Source organism: Crinia signifera, chromosome 1 (assembly GCF_055691185.1).
Source record: "Crinia signifera chromosome 1, ASM5569118v1, whole genome shotgun sequence".
Taxonomy (NCBI): domain Eukaryota; kingdom Metazoa; phylum Chordata; class Amphibia; order Anura; family Myobatrachidae; genus Crinia; species Crinia signifera.
Window position 1 is genome coordinate 370,565,213 of NC_139217.1, and position 24,006 is coordinate 370,589,218.

At 41.9% G+C, this 24,006-nt stretch overlaps 1 protein-coding gene across 15 annotated transcripts in view; it reads left to right on the top strand.

Moving 5' to 3' along the window:
- The window catches only part of NCOR2 (nuclear receptor corepressor 2), a 351,963-nt gene that overhangs the window by 191,235 nt on the left and 136,722 nt on the right, over nucleotides 1-24,006 (top strand). For 11 of the 15 annotated variants that reach the window (XM_083150819.1, XM_083150847.1, XM_083150856.1 and 8 more), the window contains exons 10-15: nucleotides 7,655-7,827; nucleotides 10,755-10,848; nucleotides 11,195-11,257; nucleotides 14,739-14,917; nucleotides 21,560-21,614; nucleotides 23,289-23,387. In XM_083150819.1, the coding sequence (XP_083006945.1) occupies nucleotides 7,655-7,827; nucleotides 10,755-10,848; nucleotides 11,195-11,257; nucleotides 14,739-14,917; nucleotides 21,560-21,614; nucleotides 23,289-23,387 (663 nt within the window). The remainder of the gene's footprint in view (nucleotides 1-7,654; nucleotides 7,828-10,754; nucleotides 10,849-11,194; nucleotides 11,258-14,738; nucleotides 14,918-21,559; nucleotides 21,615-23,288; nucleotides 23,388-24,006) is intronic. The other 4 variants (XM_083150809.1, XM_083150865.1, XM_083150874.1 and 1 more) reach the window with 1 other exon arrangement.

Sequence of the window (24,006 nt, forward strand, 5' to 3'; positions counted from 1 at the left end):
GCATTTGTGGAGCGGAGAGGGCTGATGGGAGTGTAAAGAGACCAGGTCAGATATGTAGGTGGGAGAGGACTGGGTGATGGCTTTGTAAGTGTGTGTGAGGAGCTTGAATTGTATTCTAAAGGCAAAGGGAGCCAGTGCAGGGCTTGTAAGAGAGGGGGTTGCACAACTACTTTGTAGAAAATTGCCCAATGGTCATAGCTTAATGATGCCCGACAGATCACACAAGCATGGCACTCAGATATTCTGAGTATTTGCCAAATCTTCACACAGTTTTGGGGTTTACACTGTATGTGGAGCACAGTAAAAGTTGGACTCTTTGCCACTGTTAATAGGGGGCAAACATATTAGATAGCTGGTATTATTTCCCAGAAATGCCTATATTCAGATGAGCAGGCCTTAGGCAATCATAGGCCTTTATTCAGATCTGATCGCAGTACAAATTTGTTTGGAAAATGGGCAAAACCATGTGCACTGCAGGGGGGCAGATGTAACACGTGCAGAGAGAGTTAGATTTGTGTGAGTTTTGTTTCTGTGCAGGGTAAATACTGTCTGCATTATTTTTACACTGCAATTTAGATTTCAGTTTCAACACACCCCACCCAAATTTATCTCTCTGCACATGTTACATCTGGAACAATATTGGGTAATATCCTGCACAGGACAAAAAGAGGGGTTACCGGTGAACAATTATAGAACCAACTTAAAAGACAATGTAGTTAATAAGTATAACAATAGTATCTTGTTGGAGGTGCCCCCAGGAATCAAGTATCAATATACTTAGAAATAGAGAAACGGTGATCCACAAGACGTGGACAGCCGTTCGCAGAAAGGATTCCTTATTGGAGGCACACTTTTGAGATAACAAATGAAGAGTATAGTGATTATATTAAAACGTAACTTTTAATTCCAAATAGTCTAAAATAGTTATAACTCTTTATAGAAAAATAGAGAGCATGATTGGCCTTTAGATGGCAACATAGAATTATGCCTTTAAATGGCAACAAAGAGTTATTATTAAGAAATTTTTTTAGAAAATCTTAAGTAAGATAAAAAATTTTCTTAATAATAACTCTTTGTTGCCATTTAAAGGCATAATTCTATGTTGCCATCTAAAGGCCAATCATGCTCTCTATTTTTCTATAAAGAGTTATAACTATTTTAGACTATTTGGAATTAAAAGTTACGTTTTAATATAATCACTATACTCTTCATTTGTTATCTCAAAAGTGTGCCTCCAATAAGGAATCCTTTCTGCGAACGGCTGTCCACGTCTTGTGGATCACCGTTTCTCTATTTCTAAGTACATGTTACATCTGCCCCACCTGCAGTGAACATGGTTTTGCCCATTTTCCAAACAAATTTGTACTGCAATCAGATCTGAATAAGGGCCATAGAGTCTTATGAAAATGCTTGTGGGTTCCAAAATTTCTGGAGTATCTTAATTGGAGAGAGAGAGAAAGGAGAGAGAGAGTTTGAGCGATGCTTGTTAGTAGATCGGCTGAAGCTTAATAGGCCATCCAACTCCTAGAGAAACAAGAATAGAACGAGCCAATAAAGAACAGTTTAGGAAGATGTCAGAGGGTGATTCTCTCCAGAAACCACCACATTTATTGTCCCCTAGCAGATAAGGGTTCTGTCATAGAGCTTTCAGGAATACGAGATCCAAAGAATTGGGGTGTTTTACTACACAGCTTGCATGTTCTTGCTTTAGTCTTCATGTCATAATATATTTTGCTATTGTCCTGGCTGCAGTGTGGAACATTTGTAAACCAATCTGCAAGGGAGTTGACAAGGATAATAAACCTGTAATAATAAGAGAATTCCCTGCAATTGTTGAAGGAAGTGAAATGGATTTGGCGGACTGCTGCCCAGTGTCTGTGGCGGACTATTGCCCAGTGTCCGAACAATACTGATCAATGGTAGAAGGTGTAATAATACAGAAGTTAGATAGTTTATACCAAAATTGCTGTTTGTTAAAACACCCCAAGACAAGGAGATCCTTTTACTTTAAATATTCCTCTTGTTTTTAAAGGGCTACCAATTCTACAATGCAATTAGCCCTATATAGGGCTGTGGGCAAATATATTTTCATTGCCATTATTTGCCTCTAAGCATCAGCTGGAATTAACAACCAGATTTGCAATTCTTTCTCGTTTAGTATTGCAAAACCTTCATTTTTATTCAGAGTTTAATGCTTATATCTTTATAAATAAAAAGAAAAACTATTACACAATTTACCAGCCTAGTCTTATCTGGTACACCGATTACGGGCCAATATCTATCAATGCTTCCTGTAGCCATGATAAACTTCCTGCGCATTTGTACCAGCAGTATGGCACAGTCTTAATATGCAAATGGCCCCCAGTTCTTCCAGAGTTGAAGGTTTCATCCCCCAACTGCTGTTTTTCAGTTCTCTTCACAGAGAACAGGTTTCCTGTACTTTCTTCCATTTATTTCTATAGTCCATTCATGGTATCATCTATATATGTCTAGTGCGGGATTGTGCGTCTCCGAAACACTGCCATCTGTTGGCAGTGGGGGAAATGACATCTCTTTCTCTTTCACATATGCAGAAACACTGAGGCAATCACAAGGTAGCAGACTAGCTTTTGAAGCATTTGCTTTGAGAAGGCTTGCTAGTGTACACATATGTGTGTGTTCTATATATACTTACGTACATACAGACAGTAGACTAGTTTTATAGATGATACAAACATACTATTACTATTTTTTAAATTGCCTAAAATTTCCTAACTATAAAATACATTTCCAAGATTTGGGCAGTAATTTGAGCTGTGGAACTGTGGAGTTCTACTATCTATTTATTTATATTTGTCTTTGCTTTTTCACTGGAACTGTTAAGCAATTTCCCAGACTTGCAAGAGTTCTGTGTAAATCGTATGTTTCCCGGTTTGCCAGCTGCAATGATATATTCTATAAAGCTGGATTACCAAGCCAAATGGAAAGCACTGTATTTTTTTGTGATATTTCTATAGAACACCATGATACACAAGGTGTGCATGCAAAGTAAACTGACCTACTTCCTAACAGCTTCAAGCAATATGGAAACCTTCCAGTTTTAATATCCAAGGTCATAAGTGCACTGATTAAGTTTGGTTACAGTACATTGCTGCCAGTGTTCAATAATCAAATATAATTTAGCAGCCAGAATGATAGTGGGTCTTTACCCATGAGAGTTTTTCTTGAATTCACAGAAGACCTGAGCAGGAACATTTCTAGACAATTTGTCTCTCAATGTAAACAGGAAAACATGCCAACAATGGACATTTTGTGAAATGGAACCTTTTATGTGTGTGAAAAGGGGCATGACCTTGCTGCAAAGGGTGTCTCCTTTCAGGAAAAAATGTTACCATGCACCCAGACATTGGCCACCACAGGGAAAAATATCCTGACATGCCATTTTACATTTTTCATTCATTCATTCTTATATTAATGCCCTTCACACAATATGCCACACACTCTTAATGCCCATTATACAGTATATGACTGCCTCATATCTACCAGGCTAGGAAGCGGCTTCCAATCCAGGGGCTCATGGTTTCAGATTCCTTGCTATGCTCTTCCTTCCAGGATGTTCCTGGCAAGTGGTCCCAGCTCAGAGCACTTCCGAGACAGGCTGAGGTACTTCACTGACCAGACTCCATCTCCCAAAATCGCCGGCCATGGTAGGCTGGGAGCGGGGATGCTGAGAGACGTAATGTTAGCACTGCTCCCCTGTGCAGTACCATGCTGCTAGGAGGCCATTACAGTTCACCCATCAGGGCCCCAGCTCCGTTCCCGCTGGCTGTGCAATGGCACAACTTATCCAGCCCTAGAAATGGGTAATCCAGATGGTTTATTCATTGGGGTAAAAGTGCTCAGATGTCAACAATACCAGCAAAATATTTTATTTAAGACTCCATGTGTGAACCTTTTGTCAATATCGACCTTTTGCATGTTGACCTTTTCCTGTCAGATTAAGTACTGTCGACCTAGACATTGTCTGAGCTATACCACACCCCTAAAAACAGCCCTGAGACTGAGCCTCACTGTAGTTGTGCCACATTACTATAGCAACACTGTGGAGCTTCTTCTAATACTGTCTGACATTTCCCAGTAAATACTACATATTTGCACTGTACCATACCATACAGTGCCAGGTCTGCAAGTACATTTAATATTAATACTTTTAGTCTTTAGGTAATCTCAACCCTATTTGAGCCTTACTTCTTCGTAACGATATTCGTTTGCCTACCTCAAGCATGTTCAAATTGCTCTACTGTCTTAGGCTTCACCACCTCTATTTCACTTATCCAATACTTTTTATGTGAGGTAATTTTTCCATTAAACTTCACAGTTGGCATAATGCAGTCAGGCAGGTAACGTTCTCCCGCCACCCGCCATGCCCATAGTCACCCATCTGACTGCCAAACCGAAGCGTGATTCATCACTCCACAGAACATGTTTCCATTGCTCCACAGATCAGTGTCTGCGCTTTACACCACTCCATCTGATGCTTGGCATTGGACTTGGAGGCTTGCATGCAGCTATTCGGCCATGAAAACACCTTCTATTAAGCTCCTGCCACACCATTTTTTGTTCATACATTAAATATCAGTGGAATTTTGGAAGTCTTCATCTATGTATTCTGCAGAATGTTAGCGTCTGTTATGCACCATGTGCCTTAGCAGTCGTTGACCTTGTCCTGCAAGTTTATGTGGTTTTCAGCTTCCTGACTGAATTGCTGCTTTCCCTAAACACTTCCAATTTCTATTTATATCACTAACAGTTGACCATAAAATATCCAGCAGGGATAACATTTCAAAGGTGGCATCTTATCACAGAGATAGCTGGCCCCCACTGGCTTCCTAGGGCACTTGGCTCTCAACTGCCACTACAGCCTGACTGGTTTCACAGCCACATACCCACCTGGCTGCAACAGACTGTCTCTCCCATACTGGCTCCACTCTGCAGCAGATAGGTGTGGTCACACCTGCCCATTCTTTCCTGTGTGGGCGGATGTTAACTTTCCTCCAGCCCCACACAAAATCTATTGCTCATTATTTCCATGCTGGGGTGTGTGTGTGTCTGTCTGTGTGTGTGTGTGTGTGTGTGTGTGTGTGTGTGTGTGTGTGTGATATTTAATATGAACAAAGTGTGATATTTTAGAATACTTAACCTTAGCCTGTCAACTATTTTCAGTTTTCATTTCAGAGATCTATTTTTGATTGAAAACATGTTTGCTGGTAGCCACATAATCTGTAGAGGTTTCTAGTAAAGTGACACCGTGATCCTGTCGGAGGTAGACCATACAATATAGTTATTAAGTCAATTTCCATCAATGTTTTGGGGCTAGAATACACATTTACTATGTGTTAGTAAATGGGTTTTAGCCCCTGAATCACAGATCTTGATTTAGATTGATTTTAAAAATGATGAAAAGCCGCCTTTAGATAATCTACCCCTACATGTACAGTATGTTTACTTTAAACAGAGACAAGCTTAGACCTAATATAAACTGTTTGGTGCATTTGCTACATACAACATTGTAGCAAAGATTTTCCTTATTCCTCAAACAGCTTCTTACAAAATGAGAAATGTTATTAAATTCTTCTCATGGCTTAAGGCCCATACACACTTGCCCACTTTTGAGCTGAAAGACACTCAAAACAGCAAGTTTGAGCGGCTCTCAGCTCAAAGCCGCCCAGTGCGCATGCCCCAGCGATGTTCGTAAGCAGTGATACGCGCTCCCGCATAATCGCTGGGAAAGCCGTTCATCTGCTGATATTACCAGTAGATGAGCGGCTTTGAGGATGGCTTTGCATAGCGCTGCGCTATGCAAAGCCATCCTCCCCTACGCTGATGGCGCCGGGCAGGGGGAAAGTCACTCAGTGTGTATGCACTGAGCGGCTTTCCCCCCAGCAATGATACCGATCATCACTGTCCATACACGCTGGGCAAAGTTGCCCAGTGTGTATGGACCTATAGGGCGAACTTTAATAGGGTGCTTTTTTTTTTTTGCGATTTTTTTCGCAAAAACTGCCGTTTTCATCCATTTTCCGAAAATCGCATATTTTATAGGGTGCGATTTTCGTAAAAAAAATTTTTGGCGCGAATTCGCACATTTTAAAGGTGCGATTTTTAGTAAAACTAAAAATCGCATCCAGATGTTTTCCCATTAAAAAGTATACAAATTGTCTATTTAATGGGATGCGATTTTTAGTAAAGGTTACTAAAAATCGCAAAACAAATAGACCAGGTTCTGACTGGCGAATTTGTCAGAAACATGCACAGATCATTGAGATCTGTGCATGTTTCTGGTGTTAAAAAAAAGAGTTAAAACAAAAAAGTGAAAAAAAAAAAACGGCGTGGGGTCCCCCCTCCTGAGCATAACCAGCCCCGGGCTCAAAGAGCCGGTCCTGGTTTCATAAAATCACAGGAACAAACAAGTTGGGGTTCCCTGGATTTTATCAAACCAGCACCGGGACTTCAGGCTTTCCCCGAACCATGATTGGCTGGCGGGGCTCCGGATGTAAACAAACCCGCCCCCAGACCCCGGGCTTCACTTTTTTGTTTTAACTCTTTTTTTAACACCAGAAACGGCGTTTTAAACCAAAATCACACATTTTAGAAAATGTGCCGATTTTCAAGACTGAAAATCGCACATTTTCATGGCTAAAAATCGCACTTTATCGCGCTATTTTGCAGCGAATTCGCATCTCATTAAATATGCGAAAATCGGCCCAATAATGCGATTTTCAAACATGCCTAAAAATCGGCCCCTATTAAATTTCGCCCATAGAGTACAACTTGTATAGGGCTGTGTATTTGACTGCAGATCAGTCAACAACATGGTCTTGGAGTGCTGTTAAATATATTATTTTCCGTTCTTCCCCCACCCCAATAATACGCTGTTTTTTGTGCATACATGCCACTTTGTCCAGGGGGGTGATTTCTGGAAGGATGCATCTTTTAACTGATAACACACACTTCTGATGAGCGCACTTCTGATTTGTCTTATAACTGGTAACGCACCTGTGATGTTTTATTGACAGTCCTACACATCAAAGCATCACTGATCTTTATATTGAATAATGGAAAATGAAATATGTCTCCATTTGATAAGCATTTTTAACTTTACTGGCAAGTTTTGTCATTGTCATTATTCCTAGCAGCACTTAGAGCAGTGATTTGCAACCTTTTTTTTTCAACTTGTGTCACACTAAACAAGATTTTAACATTGCCAAGGCACACCATAGTTACATATTGTAACTACCCAGGTCATCAACTGGACAAACGAGTCATGTACTTCAGCTAAAAGTGGGAGATTTCTGATCTTACTGAAAGATCCTTACATTAAGCAAACCGTGGAAGAACCTACTTGGGACAGTGCCCGGGGGCCCAAGGGTTCTAGGGGCCCACCCCAATGGGGAAGATGTTCAGCAGTAGATCAAAATTCCAATTAGGTCACTAAGCAGATGCAAGCATATACATATATTACCAAATGTGTTTAATATTTAAGGCTTTTATTAATTTGCCTCTATAAACAGTGTGCCGCTATCATGTAAATATTTCCAATTTAAATAGTTTTGGTCCACATCTATTCTTTGAAGTTGAAGAACAGCATGTTCCAATGGATCTGTTTCTGATGCAGGAACAGAAGCTCTGCCAGCGTTATGACCAGCTGATGGAGGCCTGGGAGAAAAAGGTGGAACGTATTGAAAATAATCCACGCAGAAGAGCAAAAGAGAGCAAGGTCCGAGAATACTACGAGAAGCAGTTTCCTGAGATCCGCAAGCAGAGGGAGCTTCAGGAACGCATGCAAAGGTTGGTGTAAAATGTGGGTGTGTCTGAGTACATGCGTTGTGTATAACACCCCCCCACCCCCTAACTGCGATCTTCTTTGCATTGTGTAATAGGTGTTGTTGGCTTCCACTTTGTCCACCGCTATGTGTGTAACCCTACTTTAGTGGTGCATTTGGCATGGTAAATCTTCCATTGCCTCCAGGATGTGGGCAATACTTGACAAGGGTGTACCATGGCCATTATACCATTCAGACATAAAGACACAGATCTAAACATATGCGACGACCGTTCTTATTCTATAATATATCACATTTTCTCTTTTTCTTGGCCACATAATTCATTAAAAAGGGATATACAAATGAGTCTGTTTGCCAGACATATCAAGCCGACAATTGATATGTGTATGCACAAGATCATATGGGAATAAACCTTACAAATCGTTACATTGGTCATCCATCATGCAAATATGTACACGGACTGTTATTTCTTCTCAAAGGCAGGAAAGCCTGTCCCTTTACAGGCTCTAGTTTTAATCCCCCTTGATGATGATGATGATGATGATTGCTTGGCCACACTATTTTTGTGTCCCTTGATTTGTCCTTGCAGATTTCCTCTGCAAATCCCTTCAAATGCTATAAACAGCAGCATTTAACACTGAAAGGGCTGTTATTCTACTAACATCCCCTAGAGGGTGGTGTGTATATGTTTGGGTGTGTACAGTTTATAGTATTAGTGTTCTTTCTATATTTCTAGAAATCAATAAATGTTTCCTCATTATCATTTGTGTATTCGTTCCATGGACAGCCATGCCAATTAGCGATCTGGAGTCCTATATTAATGAGACCAGAAAAGTGCTGCTCTTCCCTCAATATGTGCCTGGAGGGATATGGTCGACAGTATGTAGTCGACATACGATAGGTCGGAAGGTGGACCCAAGCATTGGGTCGACAATGTTTAGAAAGTTAAAAGGTCGAAATGAGTTTAAAAAAAAAATAATTAAAAAACAGGCAGTATTTTATACCCTACCATCCACTAGGGCAGGGGTGTCAAACTCAAATTCATCGGGGGTCGCATCAGCAGTTTGGTCACCCTCAAAGGGCCGCTGTATAATTATAATGCAATGACACCACAGGCTGCTCCCGCTGTATAATAATGATGCCATGACACCACAGGCTGCTCCCGCTGTATAATAATAATGCAATGACAGCACAGGCTGCTCCCGCTGTATAATATAACAATAGTAATGCCATGACACAAATTATTATACTGGGGGAGTAGCCTGTGGTGTCATTGCATTATTATTATAGAGGGAGCAGCCTGTGGTGTCATGGCATTATTATTATACAGGGGGAGCAGCCTGTGGTGTCATGGCATTATTATTATACAGGGGGAGCAGCCTGTGGTGTTATGGCATAATGCCATGACACCACAGGCTGCCCCCCCTGTACAGTAATAATGACACCACAGGCTGCTCCCCCTGTATAATATAAAAGTAATGCCATGACACCACCACCAGATATATTGTTTTTTCATGTAACTTACTGTATTTTATCCCTCAGGCTCCTTTACTGCTGCTGCTGCTGCGGCTCCAGTAATTTAAATTCCTCTGCGCCGCGGCCTGTCCTGCTGCGGCCCCCCGACTCGGCCTGTCTTCCTTCCTCTCTGCAGACGCGTGGGTGGGAGGCGTCATCGTCATGATGTCCCCACCCAGCGTCTGCCACTGCCTCGATAAGAGGGAACAGGCTGCCGGGCCCTCCTCCACGTAGCCGTGGAGGCCGGCGGCCATGTTCCTGTGGCCGCAGACATCTTAAAAGACCACAGGAACATGGCCGCCGGCAGTGCAAAAAAAAACTCTCAAAAAAGAGAATAAAAGGTGAAGGCTGGCGTCGGCTGCGCGGGCCACATGACTAGGTCTGTCAGGCCGGATTTGGCCCGCGGGCCTTGTGTTTGACACCCGTGCACTAGGGCATCAAGGGAGAATAGAATAGTGTGCTGAGCGCAGTGAGGCACCGTGCCCGAAGCATTGCGAGTGCAGCGGTACGCTGATACGATGTCCATGTCGAGTTCTGTCGATGTAGACATGGAAAAACCGTGAAAAAAATATGTTGACTGTTGACCTTCCCATTGTCAACCTAATGCTTGTGCCGATCTTCTGACCTTGTCGACCTATTTCATGGGTCGACCCAAGCACTGCCGACATTGAGTGGTCGACCTAATATACGACCACCTTTACACTGTCGAGGACTCAGTGGGGGTTATTCACGAACAGGCCTGTATTCAATGCTGCACGCTGCGGCCGGCGAGGGGGTTAAACCAGCGATTCTCCCCGATCGCCGTATTCAACTTTCCGGGGGAATCCTCTTTGTCACAGGACGGCGAAGATTCCCCCAAACAGCGACACCCGTGGCTAATGCAGCGAATCAGCTGCATTTCACTGTGGGTTTCGCTGCTTCTGCAGCAAAATACGCCGATTCCCCCTCGCTGCCAAAATGGAGCAAGGGGGAATTGGCATATTAGGGGGGGTCAGTTGAATACTATGGGGGCAAGTGGTGACAGCGAGCAGGCAGCCGTGCTCGCTGTCACCGCTCTCCCCTGGCATTGCATACTTGCCACAGTGTGCATCTGTAGCCACTCAATTAAACGAACTAGTGCAATTTTTAAGGAATGTTGGACAATAAAATAAAGCTGAATTACATGAGAATACTATTCTGTAAGCAATTCTATTCACTTTTTGTTTATGTGTTTTGTGGGCTAATGTTTGACCTCTCAGCACCATCCCTGTCACATTGGATGAATAAAATGGGATTTAGATGTATTGTTACACCCAATGAGAGTTCTGGGTATCAAGTGTACTATGAATGTCTGCTGTGACCAAGTTAAATTGCTCATCCATACAACCTGCCCGTGCATCACTACACTTGGTTGAACATTTCAATTCCATTTCTCAGCAGGGTAGGACAGAGGGGAAGCGGTCTGTCCTTATCTGCTGCACGCAGTGAGCATGAAGTGTCAGAAATTATTGACGGCCTCTCCGAGCAGGAGGTAAGGATTCCTTCTGCATTATTTAATCTGCTGCATTGCCCAATGCTGGAATTTGCTGGTACAGTATATATATATCTATGTACAGTAGGTGTACTATACAGCTTCTGTCCTAATGTACACATTCCTTCCTGCCCAGAAACAGGGCCTACATACAGCCCAAGCAGATAAATAGATTTTAATCTTAAAATGAAATTGATTTGAAGTAAACTATCCTTTATTTGATTTTCTCATGGCAAACCCCCCTCCCCCCATATACACACACACACTTAAACACTTTTTAACAATTACTCTGTCCATTGCTGGGCTAAATGTCTAACCCTTTGATATCCCTCACCAACTTTGTCAGCCAGCGGTTAGAGACGTTATGATGGTTGGTGAGTCCTCGCTACAGAATGCTGACACTAAACAGGTAGGATAAATCTGACAAAGCATGTCATTATAAGATGGTTTTAAACAATGACAAGAATTACAAAATTAAAAGTACATTTTAGTTTGACAGATTTACAGTGATAAGATGTATAGACACGCATCATTTTTTTTTTATTGCATTAGAGCAATTAAGTGTCGTAACTGGGCAGGAACAGGGCTGTATACCGGCCCCGCACCTAAACCAATGATGCCATGATGTTACGCCTGGGGGATGGGGATGCGACTCTATGAAGTAGAGCCTGAATGCTCTGGTCTGCTCCACAAGGCTGCAGGATGCCTGCCCACACTGTCCTTTGGACTGCCGCCTAGGTGACAGCATTGCCTGCACACCCCTATTTACAGCCCTGAGTTATTCCAACTGTCACTCATGGAGTGCAGTTTCCAGTGTTTCCAGTTTTTACGCATGTCTGACTTAAAGTTCAATTTAACCTGGTACCCAAAGCAAAACACATTGAGACTCAACTATGTGACTCCCATTTTGTCAAAAAGGAATTGTGGAAACTGATTTTAATGAGTGTGTCCAGCTAATTTAAAAGAATCTCCCCAATTTCTGGTGCAAAATGCTTTTTAAGCTATGCACTGTGTGTTTCCTGCAGGTATTTTCTAAATTTTTAGAATAAATCACTGTGTGTAGAAGCTGTGCGAGCCACCAGCGTTGGTTCAAATCTGTCCAGCCAATTTTAGTTAAGCCTTACAGGATTTGATACAGTATGTTCAATTTGGCCATTCAAGTATGACCAAATTAGACATACATACGGGTTTGATACGAAATCCCGGCGTTCAAAATCCCGACGCCGAAATCCCCAAAAAGGGGGGGGGGGGGCGTGGATCGCTGCTCGCTGCCCAGCGGGCCCGGTGCCTCGCTACGCTCTACACACTCATTTATTCTCCCTCTATGGGTGTCGTGGGCACCCATAGAGGGAGAAAATGTCGGGATTCCGTTGTTGGGATTTTGAACGCCGGGATTCCAACTGCATCCCATACATACCGATGCTTGGTTATGTGGCCAAGTTATTAGAGCCAGGTTCGGAAACCTAAATTTTTGGATCCAATAGCAGAATTTGGTTAAGAGTCTTCATTTCTATCTGTTGTCCTTTGGTTCTGCTGTCAGTAGATTACTGCAGAGCCCCTTACAAGGGATCTGGTCAGCATCTCAGCGTTCATGATGCTGGTGTACTGTATACTGACTCCCAACAGCCATCAGAAGTCCAGCACCAGAACCTCTAAATGATCAGGACACTGATTCCGGAATCTGTACAGCTGCATGATACCGAGGGTTCGTCTTTTGACTGCCAGCATCACCAACATCAGGATTATCATATGTATCCCCCTTACAAGCATGATCCAAAGGAGCTTGAAAAAGGAGGTCCCATTCCTAGCATAAACCATAGACCCGTTGAATAAAATGGGCAGTTGTTGTTTTAAGATCCATTTGCCTTTATTGCACATATATTACAACCACAAATTAAATTGGTCATTTCAATGTGAGTGGGGGATAATGTTATGATAATTGGTTATCTATATGGTGTTGTGCGGGTTCTGCAGCGGCCAACAAAGTATTTAAGTGAATGAGTCAAACCGGAAAATACTTCCTTACAATACAAGATAATGTAGGACAAGTATCGGGTGTATAAATATCCTTAAGGTGGCAGAAACTGAGTGGCTGTTGTAGGGAGAATGGAGTAGAAAGTAGTCTAAGGCAGTGGTTCCCAAACTGTGTGCCGCAGCTCCCTGGGGTGCCTCGGGACACTTGCAGGGGTGCCACGAGTTGGTGGTCCTGGACCAATTCAAATTATTTATGGACAAAACCAGTGCTGCTGCTGGCCAATCATAATATATGTGTACAAACATAAGCAAATCCTGTCATTTACTGACCATCAGGGTCACATATAAACACAATCTAATTATTTTAATATATTTTTTCTACTTCTTGGGGAGCCTAGGGGAGATTCAAAAAAAGATTGGGAACCCCCTGGTCTAAGGGGTAAATTTGCTAAAGCTTCTAAAACTGAAAAGAGGTGATGTTTCCCATAACAACCAATTGGTTTCTTGCTTTCATTTTCTAGGACGCAGTAGAGAAATGAGACACAGAATTTTTTAGGATCTTTAGTAAAGTTGCCCCTAAGAGAGGGAAAAGCACATTAGGGAAATGGCCTTGCTCGTGTGAGCTATTATATCCTAAAGGGCAGAGGCAGACCAACAGGTTGGCACAAACGGCATAGAAGTGAACATGGAACAGAGAGGGCCAGAATGAGAGTTGTCTGCGTTTCATGAAGAATTAGGCCTTGAAAACTTATTTGAAGTTTTTTGTGGAAAGTCTGATAGGGAGAGGTAGAGAATTGCAGAGGTAGGGGCATATCCTGTGTGAAATCTCGGCTATAAGAAAACAATGCGTGTCTTCAAATGTTATTAATAGCCCTTTTCAGTAAATATTATGTTGGGTTAGTGATCCTTAGTCAGATTTTACATAAAGCTTGTTAATTAAAGCAAGATAATTCTGTATTTTGGGATTTGGTCCTACAATTTGTATGTACTACATAATCTCTGTATGTTAATCTTCTGCCTTTACTTTGATTAAATCTATAACTATGCCCTGAAACAATACTGGAAGTCCATTGCAATGTGCAGAATCGGATTTAGTCATATTGCGCAAGAGCAGGCATAGATTGGGTGGGTGGTGGAGTTAGTTTGTGTATTGCAGTATGGATTAGACTTAACAGTGTAAATAGATTGGTCGGAGAAGAGCAACCAGTAGATTTAATTAAAATAGAAATAAATGAAAGTTAATTCTGGGTGCATCTTGCTGGATGGAGGGGACCATGGTATATTTCACTCCACGGCCATTTTGGTTCCATTTTTATGTTGCATTTCTGTTTTTTGCTCCAGGCAATATAACAGGCTCCCCCAAACGTGGCAGGCATAATAAAAATGTTCAATGGCCCCTCACCTGCGATATATTTAAGCTATTACAAGAGTTAAACAATGGCAATAGTTTAATAGAAAACTATAAAGTTTACTTAATGATGCAAGTTGTTGTAAAGTGGCCTGAGGTTGGATGTTTATGTGACTTTTACACTTTTTCGCCTGACAAAACTGGGCGGGCTTCTGGTCTGCAGACTAAAGGCATTAATCTTGGCGTGCACTGAGCAGAACATCCAGTTACATTGTTGCAAAACCAAAGCACTTTTTGCTTGTGTACCTGAATGACACAGTGGGGTACAAGTATGAAGCAGTGATAAGGGAGGAAAAAGTGAGTCAGAGGAGTAGTTGCCCGTGGCAACCAATTAGCTGCTCTGTATATTTTTTTATAATTATGCAAATTATAGATGTCACTTCAGTGCTGATTGGTTGCCATGGGCCACTTCTCCTCTGGCTCACTTCTTTATCACTGCTTCATACATCTACTCCTCTTGTCTCCTTTCTGTCACTGTGTGGTCACTTCTAATGTGCTTTTTCTATAGAACCTGGAGAAACAGATGCGTCAGCTGGCAGTCATACCCCCTATGCTGTTTGATGCAGAGCAGCAGCGCATCAAGTTCATCAACATGAATGGCCTGATGGATGACCCCATGAAGGTGTATAAGGAACGACAGGTCATGAACATGTGGAGTGAACAGGAGAAGGACACCTTCAGGGATAAGTGAGTTTTGTCCTGTAGCGCACAGCCTCCTAAAGTGATGGGATTGCATCCTTATTCTTGTTCACTCTGCACCTTTATTGTGTGTGTATTATTTCACAGCAAGATCCTAATATAAATAGTCTCCAGTTAGCCTTCTTTTTTGCACTGATTGTTGGTTTTTGACATAAAATATTTTAGTCATCCATTAGAACAATATTTTTATAAAGACTATGTTGATTGCATGAACCCCTGCTTTGTAATTATCACCCGTATGCGTTTAGCTGCTTGTGTAGCAATTTTTACACAGCCGGCATCTGGTAACAATACATTTACATAATTCATATACCCATTAGTGCACAGATCATTACAGAAGATTCCTGCATTTGTTCAAGTGCTAATCTGATCATGTTAAATGCACCATTATTGAACAAACCGGCAACACCTGGCATAAAATGTTACCACTCACAAATACGGACAAGCTATCATGTGCAGTGTTTTTGTGTTAAATGAAATAAGATTGGATTTTGCATATACAAAGAAAGGGATGCAGTCATTTGGTCTACTGCATTATGGTCGACAGTCATTAGGTCGAATCCATTAGGTCGACATGCTAAAAGGTCGACATGACTCTAGGTCGACATGGGAAAAGGTCGACATGATTCTAGTGCGAAAGGTCATTAGTTCGACAGGTCATTAGTTCGACAAGGTCATTAGTTCGACATTGTCTATGTCGACATTCACAAGGTCGACATGGAGTTTTTCACTGTTTTTTGAGCCAACATGTGCCGACAGGCGGTATTTCATGCCCTACCATCCACTAGGGCGTGGTGGGAGAATAAAATAGTGTGCCGAGCGTAGCGAGGCACCGTGCCCGACGCATTGCGAGCGCAGCGAGCGATGCGAGGGGATGCAGTGCACTTTAAACTGTGTCCATGTCGACTGTGTTGACATTCAGGTAAAAAAAACAGTGAAAAACCCCATGTCGACCTTGTGAATGTCGACATAGACAATGTCGAACTAATGACCTTGTCGAACTAATGACCTTTCGACCTAGAATCATGTCGACCTTTTCCCATGTCGACCTAGAGTCATGTCGACCTTTTAGCATGTCGACCTAATGGATTCGACCTAATGACTTTCGACCATAATGCAATAGACCAAATGATCCCAACCCCAAAGAAAACCTCATTTGCAATTTTAAGGTTACTTTTTGGTAATCATGTTGCCTTGATTACACATCTGCATGGACAGCAGTAATGAGTCCACAGGACAATGCTTTGTGCTGAGAATACAATCCACTTCTAGGGACTAATCTGGGTTACATTTGTCGTTCATAACCTGGGCAGTTCTATATCTGGCACTTCACTGTCATTAGTTATCACAGTTAAAGGATGGCCAAATAGTGAGCGTCTTATGATTCAAATTACTAAAATTAGTCAATTTTATTGATTTAGATCACATTATTATCAATCATTACGCTGTCTCTTTGGGCCTTATTCTAGTTCACTCTTTCTGACAAAATCCTTCTTAGTTGGACAAAACCATGTGCACTGCAGGGGGGTAGATGTAAAATGTGCAGAGAGAATTAGATTTGGGTGAGTTCTTTTGTTTCTGTGCAGGGTAAATACGGACTGCTTTATTTTTACACTGCAATATAGATCTCACTTTGAAGTAAAATCCCACCCAAATCTAATTCTCTCTGCACATGTTACATCTGCCCCACCTGCAGTGCACATGGTTTTGTCCATCTAAGAAGGATTTTGTCAGAAAGAGTGAACTAAAATAAGGCCCTTTATTCTAAAAGAGTGAACTAGAATAAGACCCTTTGCGTGCACACACACACACACACACACACACACACACACACACACACACACACACACACACACACACACTATTATTGTCATTTATGTGATATGTACAGTACAAAAAATCTGAAGGAAAAAGAAGACAACCAGTGAAAACCATTCTAACCAAAATACTCAAATGTACAGTACATCATAGGAAAATGTTTTTAAGTAGAAGGATGAAACTTTAGGGAAATGTGAGTATTGCATTATTCATTAATGTTGTTTCACCTTAGTAACTACAATAACACATTTTGAGGGTTTAACTTCCAGACAATGTTAGTTTGGGAAGAGGAGATATTTCTTAAATATACTTCATTCGGTAATGTTTGGGGATGATTTTCCAATGTTCTTCAAAGAAATGCATTTCTAAGGCTGAGGCCACACATAGCGGCCAAGCAGGTCCCGATCAGTGGGACCTGCTTGGCCGGAAGGAGGCTTTGTGGCTGGATCCTGAAGAACAGGATTCGGCCTCTGCTGACCGGATTTATAAGGGAGGCCAGAACACATACATTCTAATGTGTGTGTTCGCCTGAAATCCAGTCATGCCGCATGCTGCGGTTGGACCCAGCGGCCGATGGCCCCACCACGTATGTTTTGTGGGCAGCCGCATAGGAGCCTTTGTGCAGGCTCCATCCGGTGGACCCGCTAGGCTGCTATGTTTAGCATTAGCCTATCACAGGAGGCTTTTATCAGGCCATTCAGCCAATGTCAGATGATTTTCCCTGATAATTGCAATGGTGTGGATCCAGCTTTACTGAGATGAGAAGAATAGAATAGAATACTTTATTTGTCATTAACAATACACTACAACAATGCACTGTCAACGAAAATTACACACAAGTACCTGCACAAAAAGAGCAACAAAAACATTTCCCATTTCCATAAGCAGGGTAAGTGTCATGTTAGCTCCATATGTGCAGGAGCTTGGAGCCGCTGCGTGTACACGCGCCGCCACGCAGCAGCTCCAAGCGGGAAGTTTCCCGTAATGAGTATTGTACTGCCTCACCCTATCAGAATAGGTCTAATGTAATCTAAATATATTATCACAATATAAGGCAGGCCCTTAGAAACATACTGTCCAAAGTTTGTTACACTTCGCTAGTTGAAACTAGATTGTACACAAGCTTTTTATATGACTATAACATTTTACAGTATAGGTTTAGTATAAATAAAATATAGCGCATCCTTCACATTTGCCCTGGTAATTATTGTGCGCACTCCTATTCAGTGCAATAACGTTGCTGGGTAAGTATTCCTCAACAAATCAAATAGAAAACTGAAATGTTTTGTTTGGTTGAGGCTTGTTGTAATGGTAGACTGGTTTCGCCGGATTCTACGGTATATGTTCTTTCTACTGCTGTATCGAGAAAAACTGCTCAGTTACAAAACAGTTTTTTCTTTAGAATTGAAGTGAAAATGTACTTACATATGTACTTATTCTAATGTGGTATGTGTGTCCCCAGGGAACGTCACACAGATGTACTGTAGGAGATACTTAGCTCTGTCAAATTGTTCTCAAAATAACAAGTTGCTCTGACAGTAATTAACAAATGTACCATAGGAAAATCACATGGGTTATGGATTAAGCATTTACAGACGTTTGGGGGGGGGGCAACAGTACTTGGCAAGGTTTCAGATACTGTACTTAATTTGGGGGGGGGTTTACACAGCACTTTGTGAAATTCTGATCTAAATCACCTGGATTACAGCATTTATTTTCATGGCATGTATCCAGAGCTGGATTGAGACCCCCAGGGCCCTAGGCAATAAACAGCACCAGGACCCATATTATTGTATTTATGAACACCTACTATATGCCTCACACAGCTCTACGCTCATTCTGATCCCCCTTCCATAGCTCTTCTCACATAGATCACCAATCACATGACTCCATACAAAAAAAGATGCCCCCCCCCCCCCCCCCGCAGCTACCCTGACTCTCTCAGATCCCACCAAACAGCTCTCTGCTCCCTTACACAGCTCTCGCTTTCTCTCTCTCTCGCTCTCTCTCTCTGTTCTCACGCATACACACAGAGATCAACCTCTATCCACACACTCAAATCCCCCAAACCTCTTTCACCCCTTCACTCAGATTCTGTGAGGTTAATGCCTGGGGAAGCACTAGATATTATCAGAGACAGATATACAGTGGTTTATAGTTCGGACTTTAAAATTACTAGAATAACACACAGAAAAGAGCTCTGACACTTGACGCCTTTTGATGTATTTAAACCCTGCAGACTAATACAATGCAAATGTCACCATGGAGCCCTTCCTTTTAGATATGAGGCATTATTTTTCTTTACAGTACACACAGATTCTGATGGTTATAGAATGTAATTGTGGGGGTTACAGTATATTGTGCCTTTTCCTAAGGCTGGCTACATACAATCAGTCTCCTCTTGATGTAGTCAATCATTTTTTTTTCTCTCAAGAAGATGTAATGTAATCATAGCAACATTCCCCTCATATTTAGTCTTCTAAGCAATAAGATTGCTGGAAAATTCTCATAAATCATTGAATTCTTCTAGGAGTCTAGATACTATGCACATATTAACCTAAGAATTAGGATAAAACACCAGTGCCTATTTTATTTAAAATATTTAGATTTTTAAGATTCTTTCTTACTACTAGCTCATGGTAAAGACTGACATAATATGTAAATACTGTATGTTTGAATTAGCTAGTGAATATTGTGGTCTGAAATGTATCTTTTTCTAAGCCATGTAAAGCCTTAAGCACCTTACATGCTAGAGCACAATTTAAACCTAATTCTTAAAATTGTTCCGTGTGTACGCACTATATCGCTAGTGACACTCATACTCCTGGATGTGGCCACTGAATATATCTTTTGCAAGAGTTCACAGTGTGTACACACAATATCGCTTTTGTTCAGATGTCCAAGCAACATTGGTAGCTACATTGTATGATTTGCATGTCGTCAAGTGTGTACTCAGCATTACATAATTGCTTCTGTTTGTCCACATATTTTATAATTGGCAGCCACTAGCAGTGTTTTTGACAATAACATCACCCATAAATAATTTCAATGGGTCCTGGACCACCAACCCAAGGCGCTCCGGCAAATGTCCTCAGGCCATGGCACACAGTTTGGGAACCACTGATTGTAGTGTGATATTTATAGGAACTGATATTATTAGTATTACATTCCCTCAGTAAACTACCAAAATTTTAAACAAATGGTAATGGTTTAGAACAAAAGACGTTTTGTGGGATTCTTTATACAATAGTGCTAGAACTACATGTGTACATGTAGTCCTGTATGCTCCGCACACCTGAATACCTCATAGGGGCTTGTAATAAATAGCATCTTGTTCTGTTAATGCAATCATCTGTCCCTTGGAGCTTAGACTAAAAAGAACTGTAGATGTCTGCACTTTAATAATTACCGTTGTTATCTAGGGCCTGTGCAATATGCTGTTTGACCATGTAATGTAGCTTAACAAATTACACCCGGCTCAATAGTTTAGCAGACCTGTGTCCTGTGTACATTTAATCATCTTGAAAAAAAAAATAAAAAGACCAAAAATACATATGAACAGGACAGTGTATTTGCTTGCAATGCAGAATTTGTTCTTTCCATAAGCCACAGTGAAAATGATTTTAATAATGAATGTTCATACGTAGTTTAATATGTCTACAGCTGAAGCATTAGACAAAATAATAACAAGATGAGGGCAGTCTCCAAATCCTACACTTGTACATTAACCCTAAGAGCTAGGGAATCTACAGTAGCTCATGCAAGCAGATACAGTACATTGGCCGTCTCCAGCTTTTGTAAAACTAAAACTCCCATCTGGCAGAATATGTTGGGATCGATAGTGAAGAAACAGCTGGAAAGCATAGCTTGTATCCTGTCTGTGTATTAGCAACAGTACAGTACTTACAGTTTCTTTTCTAATCTTTGGCCAATCAGAGCTTACAGCAGTAAAACAAACGGCCAGCAAAAATGAGCTACATATAATTAAAAGTAAAATGTTACACTCCATATAGAATGAGCAAGGACAATTAAAATGTACTAAGGACCTTATTTTGATTGACTCGCAAGGCTGCGAAATTCGATTCCTGGGGCAGTGCCGACCATCCTCCCTCGCATGCCTGCGAATGGATGATTTACATAACCATCCATTTGCAGGCGAAGAGAAATCATTTGATTGTCGGCGACCATCGAATGATTTTTCCAGCGCTCGCAGTTCAGAGACACCTATATGGCGGGCAGCTGACACCCCGCTCCCTGCAGCTGTGTCACGGCATCATCAGCATGAGAACGCCCAGCATATGAACTCTGGGCATTCCCATATGCTAATGGTGGCTGCTCGGTGCCCCCCGCCCACTGTGTAGGGTGCTGCACCCAGTTAACTGAATGTTCACCGTGGGTGCGTGCACCCTGCGTCTGCGCACCATCGGCCATTCACACGAATGCATGGAGGACCAAATCAATTCGAATAAGGTTCTAAATCTGTGATTTCCAAACTGGATGACATGGTACCCTAGGGTTGCCACAGGTTGGTGGTTTATGATTCAGTCCAATTATTTATGGTCAATATGAGGAGCGAAGCCAGTGCTGGTGGTTGCAAATCATAAAATACATGGACAAAGCTGTCAACCATCACAAAACTGAAAACCGGTAAGCACAACTGACTTTAAAAAGGTGGGAATCCATGTACTAAATGGTTTCTGGAACACAACTGCAATGCAACTCCAATGTGATGTTTTATCAGATGAAAAGTAATGTGTACTGCTTTGTTTGTATGAGGTTAATTCTCATTATTTTATATACTTTCACTTACAGATTTATCCAGCAACCAAAGAACTTCGTGTTCATTGCTTCATTCTTGGAGAGAAAGGTATTTTGGGCACTTACTTGCATATTATGATGTGCTAAACATTATATAATTATGTGGCACAGTTGCAAGCTATTTTCAATATTACAGATGTCTGCTCTTATGGGTTTAGCGAGCACTCGCTGAACTACACACCATGGAGGCAGGCACAAGCCGGGTCCCACCCTGGCAAAAATTTGGTGGCACATTGCTAAAGTGTGAGCACTTCGCTACAAGCCAGCCGCAGCCCATTCATGTTTCGATTTGCAGAGTTTGATGCCACGCAGCTGCTGCGGCCCTCCCCCCAAGCGTTCAGGGCACACGTGGGTTTTTCAGACCACCCCCACAAAACTGTCCGCTGCCGCCCCCAAATACTCTTTTGGGTCATTCGTCGTCAACCCCCTCGCAACTTAAATGGTGAGACAGAAGTCTAAGGGCGGTATTCAATGTGAATACCGGCGACGTGCAGCGAATCCTGTTTAGGATTCGCTGCACATTCGCCATGGGTCGCTGCCCCTGACCGGCGAATATGAGCTCCTGCGGCGAACGCCGCAGGGAGCCTGAGGACGGTGGCAGACAGGGAGATGGAAGTCTCCCTGCCTGCCCCACAACGTTTGTGGGGGGGAGGTGGGCTCCCCGGGTGCCAGGCAGCACAGGCTGGCCCCCGGGGGTGCCAGCAGGGGACCGGGCATATTCACTACACCCGATCATGAATATGTAATGATCGGGTGAAGTGAATATATGAATATCTAATAAGCGGCTCGGCTCTGGCGCCCCCTGCTGGCTGGTCAGTGTAAAAAATAAATAAATATATTTTAAAAAATTTAATATATATTCATGTGCTTACAGCACATGAATAGAAATAGCATGCCCCTCCTCAGAATAAAATTCCTGATTTTTTTACACCAAATGTAAAAAACAAAACACTTTATTTTAAAAGTTCACATTCCACTTCACCATAAAAAGATAGCGATTGCTACTCGGTGAATCATGGCGAAAAAAACCTTCAGATGTATTCGCCATCTGGTCATTGAATAGGGTGATTCACCGTTTTAGTCAAAAATTCGCCAAACAGCACAAATTCGCCATAAAAACATGGCGAATCAGGCTCATTGAATACCGCCCTAAGTGCTTGCCGAAATGTGTTTAGAGTTTGGCATGATGCCGGCCGAACTCTGTTTTTTTTTAAAGGGGCAATCATTTACAAGCCATAGTTTTGACCGGCCCTTTTAAAACCTCTGAGTTTGGCCCGGCATCCTGCACCCCCCCCCCCCCCCCCTGACTTGCACCGAATTACATTTTGCCCCTTATGTTTGGAACGTTTGGTATTTTAATAAGCCAGTTTCTAATATTTCATTTTTTCTGTACTGTATATGGATAAGTTATCTGGTAAATAAATATATAAGTTGTTGGATTCAACTCTTTCTTTTAAGGTAAAAGACCTCTGCCTGCATTCCTCAAGATCTCACACACCATATATCAAAGTCTAAAGAGCATAAAGCTGGCATGTTTTTTACTTTTCAAAGCAGTGTGCACCTGCAATAACTGTATAAGATAAGCACTCATAGGGCTTGCTATAATTCATTAACTACATATACTGTTGACCTTACAGCTGTACCTATAACCTCAATACGCTGAATATGGTTCACCTTTACCAAAAATTCATGCATGAGGATTTATTTTATCTTTGTCTTACAGACTGTGTCCGATTGTGTTCTTTTCTATTACCTAACCAAAAAGAATGAGAACTACAAAAGTCTTGTGAGAAGGAATTATCGACGCAAAGGAAAAAATCAGGTGAGGTATTTTGGTTATTTTAATTTGCTTTGTGTGCATCTGACACATGGGAACCTTCTGACATACTGTACAGTATGCTGTTCTTTATCCACCAAATGAGAGACACTGGGTACATTAGGTTATAGTGGTGGAAGAGTAGTGCGGGCGCTTGAAGTTCTAAATCTTAACCGTAGCTCCTCCCACCCTGCACTTGCTTGAAAGTTTCATTTAATTTAAGAGACCCAGAGTTGTTTTCTTAGGTACAGCATCTTTCTTACTTTCTCATTTATTTCTTGAAAAAAAAAAAAAATTTGCATTAGGGGGCGCTGTTGAGCGGACACGGAGAGCACTGGTGCGTGGCTAGGAGCAGGGGTTAGAGGTGTCGCAGCATTTTGTAAGATGTCTTTTTGGTAAGGATTTGCTGAGCCCTGAATCCTGGGGTCTTTCTACATTAGGGTACAGACCTCCAGAGTGGTAGGGGACATGTGAGCTGGGTCTCATGGATGACAGCAAGGCCACACCAGTACTAAAGTGGCAGATATGGATGTCCTTAGGACAGCATAGGAGTGGATCATGAGGGTATGTGTTCCTTTCATCTTCATACTCTTCCTTCCTTGCAGGCTCTCATTCGTGTTTAGTT